Below are 12,936 nucleotides of genomic sequence, written 5' to 3'. Positions count from 1 at the left end.
GTTGGAGACGTGTTTGCCAGTAAACATCATCCTCCGAGTATTACGTACTGGTATGGGTTTGGAATGACTCTCTATCAAATTAATTGGCTTTTTTATTTGATAAATGACTTAAAGCAGTGATTAAAATTCTTCTCTGTAAATTTTTGCCGTTGACTGAGCTGACTGAAGTGATTACAGCGGCTAATCTCTTCAGACTAACTGTGTTTACTTGAGCGAGCACACTTGATGCATGTCAACACTGAGGTTAAGTGCGGCCATGTTACACATCATGACACTAAATGTACATTTGGATGCAAAGGTTCCAAAAGGCTGCAACTGGAGAGTCAGAAACAACAACAGCTGCAGTCAGTCAGTCAATCGACAGTGTATTAAGTCTGTCGATAGGATCCCGCAGCGGTGAGGTCATACGTGCCCAGACATGTCTCCTGAAAAGAGGTCATCTCTATTATGTGAAAGGTAATCTTGCTCCGCAACCGCGGTCACAAGGGAAAGAATCAATGTGCTGCACTGCAGGAGGAATATATCAGTGTTTACTGATCGCCGCGGCCCAGCGGAGGTAAACTGCTGCTAATTTGTAACTTGTGTGGATAAGGGTGGACGACCTCGGGCCTGGGCCTGAGAGGTGTGGTTAACACCCGGCTTCCTCTGAAGGCATGTGTGTGTTTGCCGATGACGAACGCGCCCGAGTGAAGGTGTTGAAAACTGTGGCCTACATCCTTCGGAGTGACTGCACTTAAATGAACTGGAGGGGGGGGGAAACCAACAGAGTGAAAGCCAAGTGAATTCATTCGAGAGTCGTCAAATACATGTGTAATAACTTTGCAAAAGGCCGATGGGCAGTAACAAAAAGTGTGAGCTGCTAGAAAACTGGTTGCCAGGTGCTCGCATTTTCCTGTGTGTATTAATATGCATTTCCAAATCTGAAATAGGAACGGTGCAGCCGCTCGTTTCATAATACTTCATAGCATTTCATTACCTTTAATTGCCCAATAACATTCAAGCTTGTGTCAGCTAATGGTGAAGTGAACCAGAAAGGCCTCGATGAATCACTTGGCAATGGGCTTTTGTTCTTGATGAATCTATTTGGTACACTGAAACCTCGGGGGCAGCGTTGGAGAATCGTTTGTTTTACGCCCCACTTCCAGAGGCCTCAACGATCCAGCTGGCACACACAAGTCCCACAACCAATTTTTTTTTTTTTTTTACCCACGTCAGTTTATCAGACACTGGAGTGAATGTGCGTCCGTCTAATGAGCGGGAATTAACGATGTAACTGCAACGGGACGTCCCCCGACATAGGCGGCTCACAGGCAAGTAAATAAAGATAAAGCAGTCTGAAGATGTGCGATTCTTCGCTCTGATGATGGAGAGCTTGTTTCAGTTTGTTTACAGAGCGAGAAACATGAGCTCGAGTGCCAGCGTAATTCATCACACTCGGAAGAGTTCTGCATTTATCATCTCTCAGAGCAGCTCACTTCCCATTTTCAGCGAATGGTTTTTTTTCAAAACCAAAGCTGCTCTGATATAAGTCCAGTTTAAACCAGAGCTGAGGATAAGTTTTCCTCGGAGCTTTAAGACCTTGAGTCTTGAAAAAAATAAAACATAGTTATGCTGCAATGGCCGAGAAAAACAGGCAAATTCAGGGAAGACAAATATTTTCAGCTCGTAGACTCGTAAAATAACTTTATTTATAATAATCTAATCCAAATAATCACATTACTGACAACTCCCTGCTACTTCGTTAGCTATAATGTGCTACTCTTTACGAAGAGAGAGACAAAAATAGTGCCTTCAATTTTCCGGTCTGACTCCATGTACAGTAACATTAGAGTCTGAACACACAGCCATACTTTCCCCTTTAACCGTCAGTCAGCAGCTGGCTAAGGCCAATCCATGTCAAGCTGTGGTATCTTATCTATGCCAGCGCTACACTGACAAATGCACAGTACAGACCTGGGTTACACTTCTGCAAACTTTATTCTAGAAACAAGATTTGTAGCAGCAGTATGTTTTCCATGCTTCACAGTACGAGGAGTTTGTTGGTTACAGTGTATGGACGGTAGTTTAGATTTAAAAGTTACAGCTACATGAAGATGCTATATTGCACGAGCCTGCGTCACACAGGCCTCACAGTAAGTGCAAAACCCCCAGTTGCCTTGTACTCAGCAGCCCCTCTGACTGAGGATCATGTCCACAGCCTGGGCCAGGTCGTCAACGGTGCCGTCGGCCATCACAGTCGGGTGCTTCTCATCGCTTGGCCTGAGGGGGGAGAAGCAAAAAGGCCGTACTTAAAGACACGCATCGCAGGGAGAAACAGGAAAAAACAAGTCGCTGCACAAGGGTCAGCAAACGAGAAGGGCCAGCAGTTTGATGCTATCAGCCACATTAACAATACCAACTGTATAAACTGGAAAAGAGCAGGACGTGATGGTCTAAGAAGATTCAGGAAAGGCAGCGTTTACAAAGAGGCAAACACAATTACTCTACAGCTTCGGCTTAAGGGGAGGCTCTGGTGATAAATGGGGTCTGTGTACTCTCAGAATTATCATAAGAGCTCACTTATGATCAACAGCGAGTTTAACTTCTCCATGTGGGTTCTTTGCTGTGCTGCTTATCTCCACACGTCAAGGTGTCTGTGCAGCTGGCTGCCAAAAGCCCCTGCAGGGTCGTGCATGTTTTCTCTGTCTCCGTCACCCGCGATCACACCGTGTCCCAGACTTTTTCTAGTACATCTGTAGGCAAATTAATAGATTTAACTGCAGTCAAATTCCCAAAAAAAACGATTCAACAAAAAGGAACCAAATGTGCGCTTAGTAACATATAAACCTTTCTTCTGAGCCATTCAGGCAGCGAGACTCTATGGAAATGATTGAAACCAATATTCAAATGTATTGAGAAAGCAGAAAAATAACAAAGGTTAGCAAACAGATATTGTTTTTTTTAAAGAGGGACAAAAGATAATGTATGCTAATATTTGGTCTGTTTATTAGAATGGGTTATGAGACAGATTTATCTTTACAGATATGTATCTACATATAAATACTGTATTTTTGTAAAAATGTAAATACGTAGTTAAAAACACGTAAACAAAGATGAGGAGGTATGGAGCTGTGTTGCCTTGCTCTTGCCATTGTTTGGCTCTGGGCCCAGTGATGGACACAGATATGGCTGTTTAATCAGCTGGTAGGGGAAATGTGATCCATTTGGCGTGGCACCAGGATCGGGCCAACATGCAGGACCCTTTTCCTCCCCATTACATCAAAAGACGGAGACGCCCCCTCCATTCATGCACGGGGCTGCTCGGGACTCCTGTCCTGCTCGTTTATGAAGCGGTGCCTATAGATCCGCCCTCGGCGGGCCGCCTCTACCAGGCTCTGTGTGCTGCCTCTGTTCCCCCAGTCACGGGTTGGGAGCTCCAGATGGGGAGGCTTTGTCTGGCCCGGGGTGTGTGGCACACACCACCATTAATCCTACCCTCTGAGAGCTCGCGGAGGACCATGGCAAATATTTGTGAGCTGTCCAAGTGTAGCGACAGAAAGAAGAGGCCTGTGGGGAGGGGGGTGAGGAGAGGTGTTGAATACTGAGGCCGCACTGAATACAGGGAAGCAGTGCCATATGTTTACGCATGTCTGTCAGCCGCCAGTGCTTGGGTTACGTGAGCTGCTCCACTAATGGTTGAGGTGTTATGTCTCCTGTGCTGGATTACTCCTGCACCCTTTACTGCCTGAGGACTGATTGAGTTCACACACACAGACACAGACAGACACACACACACACACACACTCACACACACAGGCGACTTGAATACTCACATGGTTCTTATGTTTCAAACAGAGCAGAGCACAGCGTCTCTCCGACCTGATGCTCCTTTAAATCTGCCCCAGCCTCCTGCCCTTTAGATATGCATGCATGCATGCATGCGTGTATTCATTTTGCTGCTTTCCTCCCATTGCCATGAATAATGTACGAGTAACCAGGTCAATGTGACCATGCAAAATTCAGCACAATGTGACTCTCGTTACTGATGAGGTAATCTGCAGCTCGCGGCGTATCCTTCAAGTCAATGAAATATCAACACACGTAGAGAAATAGGTTTGATCCCCGGGCCTAACGGACTCCACACAGCCTTAAACACTCCAAGTCAAAAACTTCCCCAGAAAGCCGGGAAATGCTCGCAAGGTTTGGGTTGAGAGTGTGCAAAGAACTACAGAAGCAGAAGTTTGGTTGGATTTGAAGATCAGGATTCCCAAGATGAAGACTGGAACATTGAGTTCCCAGATTTTAAAGTTATGAAACACATTTTAAATGAGATTTAAAAACAGGTACATACACTAATCCTCTACAACAGCTATGACATGACAGTGGATTTAACAGATGTAGGAGCTGGTCACGAGAACATGGATATCTGCTCAGGCAATATAAGATTATAGTGGTTTACAATGTCACATGGAGAGATACTCAACACGATATTTGGCGCTATAAAACATGGTGATACATTTTTATATGACTCCATGACATGAAAGTGGATACGAATGACTCATACAGTGAGTTGTGTGTGAATGTCAGCTGTGCACGAAAGAAGGAAAAAAGCATGGACAATTAGGGAAAAGGAGGATACGAGAGCAGTGTCTGTTTGTTTTGCTCAGATATATTTAGTTCATCATCATGGTAGCTGACCGCAGGGTGAAAGGCAGGACAGCATTCTCATCAGTTAATGCTTAACACATTAGTACATAAACATAGAAACACGTGCACGCAGAGGGAAGCCAAACTCTCCCGTACACCTGATTTCGATTTACACTCTCCTCACCTCTGCAGAGTTCGCCTTTTTCCTCAACACAGCTACGCAGCAGCAAATGAGGCAGGGATGACAAGTTCAACCTGAGCCAACAATATGTGATACTCAGAACAGTGTTTTTAGGTGATGGCAGCAATGGAGCAGACGGGCCGAGCAGTTTTTGGGGAAACCTGGCTGTTTCCCAGCAGCTGGATTTAAACACAGAGGACACTCTGAAGCTTTGATATATCTCTGAAATTCTTGTTGACACCATAGACCAGATACTGAGCATGAGAGTCAATTTTTAAGTAATTCTATGAAAAGATTCTGCATAAGATTAGATAAGACTTTGGGGTTGGAAACCTTGTGCTTTCGGTTTCTTGTTTGACCAATCATGTTTCAGCAGGCTGTTGTTGGCCGCAGGCAATAAAGGTGCATGTGAAGAGAGAAAGGAACACATTGACCAAAATGCATTGGCTATCAGATTTATCAGAGTAGCCAAGTTATCGTCTCAACCTGCAAAGTATTGCTGCTTCTGTCTTGTGTGGAAAACAGTGAACGGAGGACGGAGTCTTAGCCCCAGAATCCCCTGTCCACACCAGAAACCCCAAAATATTGTCTGTGGCCCCCAGAAGCTTGTTTGTGTTCAGATGATAGCCAATGGACTACAAGATTGATTTTAAAGGTTCCGTATGTAGAATTTTATGAAATCTAGTGGTGAAGTGTCATGTTGCAGCTGAACACCCCTCACCTCACCCTCCCCTTCCAAACATGACAAAGAAACTGTGGCAGCCTTCAGTTGTTATAGAAACTCAAAAGCTGTTTAGTTTGAATCTTGAAGTTTTTCCAGACTGGGCTACTTTAAAAACATGGAGGCCTCAGTAGAGAGGACCCACTCCCGATGTAAATATAAAGTATTTGAACATAAAGGGCCCATTAAGGTAAAGAAAACAGCAATTCGTATAATTTACATGAAACACACTCGTGAAAACGTCAATTAATTTATATTCAATTTCTGCCAATAGATGCCTTTCACTAAAATCTTACACAGCTCCAAAGAGGACAAATCATTTGTGCCTGACTTGCAGGTGCACTGGTTAAAGCAGAAGTAAGTTATATGTAAATGCAAAATATGTTGAAAGTCTCTCGGGTAAAAGCAGAGCAGACAAACTGCATCAAAAAGAGAGCAGGGATGAGGTGTCAAAGGTAACCAGTGAGGATATGACACTGATAAAATGCAAGCAGGCATAAATCTTAACTCGTAAACCTTCCTTTGTAAAACCTCATAATAAATAAGCCTCTTTGTAATGAGAGCAGTCGCTTGGTTTTACAGAGGGTAGTGACATTTATGAGAGCTACAACAACGGTGTGAGGAAGCGTCAGCCTGCCAGGGAGAGACAGAAAAACACTCATCCTGGTTCATTGTGTCGAAGTGAGTTTTTCATACCAGCGCTACAGCGGAGCCAAAACACTGCCTCGTCTCAAACTGAAGCAGACGATACAGCCATACACCCCCGAAGGAGAACACGGCCCGACTATCACTGCAGCCTTTATGTTCAGCCAAGCCTTGTGGGCGACATGAGATAGGAACACAAGACAAAGCTTCCTCCCCTCATCGGTGGAGGTGCGTTAACTGCATGTGCTCAGTGATGTCAAAGGAGTCTTTTGGCCTCAAGGGTGTGAGCACGATCGCACTGACTCTAAAGGTCATGGGGGTGAGGCTGATGGTGTATCAGGATCCTTTAAAAAAAGAGCGGAAGAGGGAAAATAGATGACTCCAGGTATTTGACATGTTCCAGCCTGGTTTTATCATCATCATCCTCATCATCATTGTCCACTTCAAATTCACTTTTACTCCCTTTTTTGTTTTAATCCACCTGAGAGACGCATAACATGCTTGATGCAACACAGCTGCAGCCAAAAATGAACTAAGGAAACCACCAAGTTATGTGTGTGTTATGGCAACAGCAACGACAGATGCAATGCTGCAGCCTTCACATCCTTTTCTGCGGCCTTTATCGCTTTACTGTGCAAATGGCTGTTGAGTCATGATCAGCCACCGCATGGTTTTTCACACTTTACACGGACAATTCCTGCCCGACACAAAGGGGATTCCCTGAACGCAGCGTGAAGGGTAACTTCATGCGTTTACACCCTGTTGCTCTCGTCCTCTGAATGTCGAACCGTCAAAACCACGCTGGAAACTTTCTGTCTTTCCCAACCACAAATACATGGAGGATGAGAGAACAGGACGTACACCACAAACATTTTACTTTCTGTCTCTCAAACTTTAAAAGAACAAAACCAGTGTTTTTGCAGCTAAACAGTGCAGCTCACACTTCCAGCTGCCTGTGGTGTAGTATTAGATTCTCTGAAGTGTTCTGCCTCATTGACTTCTGTTGATTTCCATTTACCAGACTCTTGAAACACCCTTCACCGCCCAGTGGTTCCCATTTCTTCTTCTCAGACTCAAAAAAAAGATAAACTCAAGTGGCCAATCATCATGTTCCAAATATTTTCTGACTGTATGAAAACACTGGATGTTATTTCACGCTACTAACTGTGGATATTGTTCCAGGATTTTTCTTACAATGGAACTGTCTGGGCTGCTTTGTTCATTGTATTCACACGACGACTATTTGGCATTTCTACAATTCATCCATCCCTTTAGCTAATTTCTTCAAGTCTATTCATAACTTTTAGCTTCACAACTGTTAATGCAGTACTTTAAGCTGACCATTGTAATGATTAATTCATATACTCATATCGCTAATTTATAACTTTTAGCTCCTTACCTATATAATTCAGCAGCTTTAGCTTTTTTATCCTCTATTACGTGAAGCTATTTAAAACATTAAGTCATTATCTATGGCTAATCATTTCAATCATCTATCCATTAACTTTAGCTTCTTCAACCGTGTATTTCTTTTAGCGTGTTCACCTGTATGGGCCAGTAGGTTGAAGGTGCCATATAATGAAATATACAGATGATTGTGCTTTCTCCTATTTTCACCCTCCCCCCTCCCTGGGACTCTGTATGAATTCTGTCAGTTATTAGCTAGTGCGAGTTGACTTGCTGTCAGAGTCATTGGTTAAATCTGCAGGCGTAAGCGAAGGTGTTGGTGAAACGCCCTTGACGTCAGAAAGAAGCTTGTTACTGTCAAATCTACCACAGGGGTTTAGTGCTGACAGTTTGAAAAACTACAATTCCCTCCATAGTTTTGTGTATTTAATCAACTAAACTATATGAGGCATCCAATAGAACTCCGGCATCCGTTTGCAAGCTTTGAAGTACAGATTTTGACAAGGAAGAACAACATGGAAAATAAAATAATTATCGATATTATCTCTGCTTCTGCTGCATTGATTATTTCTTCAGCTGTACATTGTCATACAATGTTAAGGGAGAACAATACTCGGTGAACTTTCAGCAGAGTTCTCCTTTCTTGTGCTAAAGCTAAAAGAGTCGCAACATCCTCTCATAGTCACAAATTAAAAGTTCATATTTCACTATTAAAAAGTCATCACGGAGCTTTGACTTTACAAGAATGACTCCTATTTCTTTGACCACATCCTTATAAAAGTTGTTGTGCTCAAAATGCAGAACTTCATGTGCCCTAGATCTAAACAAACTCTTTTCCTCAGCATGTTATTAATAGCTGTGTCACCGGTGGCTTGCTGAGCATTCACTTATGAGTGTGTATCTCTATATCTCAGTGTGTGTAAGTGTTTTGAAGGACTGTTGCCTCACCTGCTTCTAACATGTGCAGCTACCACTCAGTTTGGAGAAACCAGGCAATACCCCAAGTCACCCCAGCCAAGCAGCCTGTCTATTGGTAATTGCAAGACGGATTGGATCCCCATTGAAGCGGTCAAGGGCCTGTGTTCATGTATTTAAGAGGCAGTGCTATGTTTCAGCCGGCCATCTGCGGGCTTAAGCTCTCACGATTCTCTCCCACTCTCACTCCTTTCTTTCTTTCTCTTTTGCTCTCTTATGGATGGAAAAGAACCGTTGAGGGGCTCAGTGGTCGAGGCCCGACCGGCTCCTTTGTCTCGCTGTGGGAGTATAGTCTCGCTGTGAAAAAAGCTTCGGTTAATTATTAATATCTCATTGACTTATAACGCACGGCAGGCTTTAGAGGAGCCTGCGGGCAGGGGAAGCTGTCACCCCGGGGTGGTGAGGGATGGCGGGCCCTGGCTCGGGCACCCAGTGGAGTCTCATCAAACTCTTTAACCTCTTTGTGCAGCTACGGCCTTATCCATCTACGATCTGCACTCAGTCTGTGTGGCGCTGTTATACTATTATCTCGCGTCCATCTGATCCAAACAGAGGGTTCAAAACACAGTTTGAATGAGAGAGAAGTGGGGGTGAATCTCCCTTTCTCTCTTTCACATCAATTTAAGCTTTACAGGGTTTTGCACACGGGTAGGTCACTGATCATTGTGACCTAAAATGACCCTGTATCTGTTGAATTGGAAAGGGCACAAGTTAATGGCGTTCTTCATTGAAAACCTTAGTTTTGAGTAGAGAATACTCACTGAATGTACAGGGATTAAAGGGTGATTTAATTAGCTCCATCACAAATGAACCACTCTGGGTCACAGCAGTTATAATAAATGTCAGTAGTGTGGGTGGGCTCTCAAATTTCCATTTGGAATCAAAGTAAATACTCAATAGGTTTAACTTCACATGTAATTATGTTAAATTGTTTGGCTCCTCATGCTAAAGTAATTTTTTTACCATGAATATTAAAGGTAAACTATGCGAATGACAACCACATGGTATCATATTATGGCTGTGTACATAGCAGCATGTGGGCTAAAAATAGTCCAGGGTGTCTACAGCTACTATATATATAAATGTACTGTACTACTTTAATTCAATATCGCTGGAAATTAAACTTAAGACCAACTTGTGATGAAAATATACAGGAAATGAGAAAACATACTTGTTCCAAGTAATCGCAAATATTTCCATTAGACTCCACACCATTGACTGAACCAAGTTTGAAAGACATTTGACCCACAGCTCAGTTTGCTTCATCAGCACTTTCAGGCACTGGCTTTAACCGCAATGGATACACTTCATCCTCAAGCCGCCTCACATTAAACTTGCATTTTCCTGTGCTCATAAACTCGCGTTAGTTTAACACATAAGAAACAAAGCAATGATGCAGCACACAGCTGAATAATAATTCTTTTTTTTTTTTGGTCTGGTAGACAAACGTTCGTCATCAGTATGACAGTTAAATTGCAGAAGTTGTAAAATAAACAGTTTACATTGCTTGATTAGTTTGATATTTTTGTATGCAATTTCATTTGCTCATGTTGATTGCAAACAAACAAACGACTGCAAATTGTGCCAGCAAGAAACACTGAGTATTTAGACGAACTGTAGAGAAGTGGCTGACCCTGCAGTCCTGTGTCTTGGCCACCATCGGACGCCACTGCAACTGTTGATTATAGCTGCTGTCCTGTGTGAGCGGAGTATGAACGTAAACGTCAGAAAGACCAAGGAGGGGAAAAAAGGGGCTGTGCCGGCTGGACGAGGAACTGCTTCCAAGGACTGATTGTGTTTACATTTTCTGCAAAGCTGCCGATTCCAATCCAGGGGAAAGGGATGAAAACATAAATTAGATGCAAAGTTAATTATAGAGACTGTTGTTGTCACTGTGGTAAAATGCTTCCCTTGACAACGTTTAAGGGAAATTACATTTTTACACTCATATGTGCTTACATTTTTAATCATTTGTGAAAACGTTAATTGCTGCAAACCAAAGGCACAACAAAAGATGTTAAACAACCCAGTGTCCCCTGGACACGAACGGATGAGGTGGGAGTGTGCAGGAAAGATATCCAAGCAACAAAACGTTCATGTGTTATCTGTTAAAGACGGGGAAATCCACTGGTGGAAATGGAAACCTTACGCAACATGTATTATCCTATTGTAAATATCATGAAAAAAGCCCTACGGCTAACAAAGGAGATGCTGGTCAGACACAGAATCTGGCTCCAAATGCGCAAGATGGTGGCGTTCATATCAGGGGTATTTTAGCTTCATTTCAAGAGGAGTGGGAGGAAGTGGAGACGTGTCGTCCATATTTATATAACGTCTATGTTCAGGTTTGTACTTATTTATTATCAGGTATAGGCTTTTTTTAATCCCTCGTTTTGTCATTATACACACGTGTTTGACCAATACATGATTTTCTATAGAAACTATAGATGATAAACAATATATATTCATTTCTTCCCCTAAGACTACAGTGTTACCTTGGGGGCAGTAACAAACTAAACACAGTTTACTCAATCTACCTCTTTGCCTCAGAACAAACAAAACCCACCGAGTCACTCCGCTCTTGATTTCAGCCCCTCTGATGAACCTGGGTTATCTGAGCACAGCAGTGGGTCCCTGTGGATTCTGCTTCAGTTCAAAGGTCATATTGTGCACACAGTATGATTCACTGGATCTGTGTAAATGGTGTCTGTGAAGGCACAGAGGCAAACGGACCTCGAGGACACATTGAGTAATACTGCAGCTGTCAAGCTTTTAAGTTCACAGCCCACAGCCTCAGAAGAGAAATGAGATGAGATAACTTCAGTTCCTTCCCACGCAGACAAACACTGATGTGCGAACAGTGGTTACCAGGACAGGACAGGGTGTGGGACTGTGCTGTTTTCCTAGACACTATAAAATGCTTACACTTTTACAACAGTTGACAAAAGGTCAAGACAGAGCAGCCATGCAGAGAAAATGCAACTCAAGCATCAACCTGCTTTGGCACGTTGGATCCAGCTCTAGAAAAGTGTGCTTCAAAAATAGAAACTTAAAGCATTCTCAGGCGTGAAAGAGATTTCATAATTGTCTGGGCGACACATGCGAACAATGCCTTGAAATATAGTAAGTCACATGCATTCCAGACGATCACTCCCTGTCTGACGGGTGCACACCTGAAACCAAGTACATTATCACAGCCGCTCAGGCTATAGGACACCAGCGAGGGAGTGAAAGATAAACGAGGCTGAAATACAGTATGTACCTGAGAGCTATCCCAGGGCAGCGCTGGGCTCATAAAGGAGATAAAGGTGCCACCACCAGGGCCGTGCACAGAATAGACGTCTGCCCTGTCAAGGTCCGGTGTCACAGATCTGCGTGGCTATAAATCTAACACACTCGGTCCAATGTCTGTGTGGTTCACAAGAACTGAGATCTGATAGGTTGCTAATGACAACGCAGGAGGGCATCACCTTACTGTAGACACACATAATGATGCAGTGAAACGTTCACACTGAGGCCTTTCATTCTGTCTGTCATTCAGCCTGTACATTTATTCTCTGGGGAGAACTGTGCCACAGACAAATGACATGTTGTAAAAAGGATAAGACAACTAAAACGTACAAAGTAGAAACTGGAATTAATGTTAGTAATAACCAGTAATGAATAATACATTTGTAAGAGAGTCCTTTTATCCTCTTTAAAGGGAACCAGATCTTATGGCTCTGTTCTTCTCCATGAATCGTTCTACGGTGGTCCATCACAGCAGGGCCACCGTCAAAACACATCTACCTCTATTTACCTCTTCATCTATATACAGTACCTCTGATTTGCCTGTTCTCACTGTTAACGGAAAGGGGAAGTGGTTATTTTAAATTAAACTCCGCAGCCCCCTCCCAAGTCGTTATTATCGCAGGGCGGGGCGATGACGAGAGGGTAGCACACGGCTGCTCCAGTGAAGGTGAGGCGCCATAGTAATGGTGGTCCTGGCGACAATAACCGAGCAACTAGGCAGGCAGTGTAAATTTATGACAGTGATAAAATGAACAGCTCTAAAGTGCGACTCGTTTTCTTTTGTTTGCACGAAAGAGCTGTTGAAATCAATCGGATCGACATCGAACGGCATCACTAGGTCCAGGTGTTTCACCATCATGGATAAGTTACCAGAGCTACATGCATACAACAGAACATTTCAAGGCTTTTTGATTTCTTCTAGTACCGTACATGTTATGAAATAGCACCAATGAACATGTAGCATCTTGCCAGAATCACATTCAATCCAGGCAAGTTAGTATATGTGTAGTTTTCCGAAACACGTGGCTACTTGAGAAATGAGAATACCTTCAACTTGATGACAAAATATTGTGCGTGATCTCCATATTAT

At 43.2% G+C, this 12,936-nt stretch overlaps 1 protein-coding gene across 7 annotated transcripts in view; it reads right to left on the bottom strand.

Annotated features, from left to right (window-relative positions):
• The window catches only part of lhpp (phospholysine phosphohistidine inorganic pyrophosphate phosphatase), a 52,285-nt gene that overhangs the window by 29,882 nt on the left and 9,467 nt on the right, over positions 1-12,936 (bottom strand). For 2 of the 7 annotated variants that reach the window (XR_011239759.1, XR_011239760.1), the window contains exons 8-9: positions 2,560-2,732; positions 1,651-2,259 (exon numbers count right to left, since the gene is read on the bottom strand). The exons of 1 other annotated variant lie outside the window; for it this stretch is intronic. Coding sequence is in view for 4 of the 6 variants with exons in the window: in XM_069517925.1 (XP_069374026.1) it covers positions 2,163-2,259 (97 nt within the window). In the remaining 2 variants the exon portion in view is untranslated. Of the gene's footprint in view, positions 1-1,650; positions 2,260-2,559; positions 2,733-9,959; positions 10,371-12,936 lie in introns of those variants that run through there. 4 more of the 7 variants (XM_069517925.1, XM_020083374.2, XM_069517926.1 and 1 more) reach the window with 2 other exon arrangements.

This window comes from Paralichthys olivaceus, chromosome 21, assembly GCF_024713975.1.
Source record: "Paralichthys olivaceus isolate ysfri-2021 chromosome 21, ASM2471397v2, whole genome shotgun sequence".
NCBI classification, from domain to species: Eukaryota; Metazoa; Chordata; class Actinopteri; order Pleuronectiformes; family Paralichthyidae; genus Paralichthys; species Paralichthys olivaceus.
This window is presented reverse-complemented; position numbering and strand designations above follow the sequence as displayed.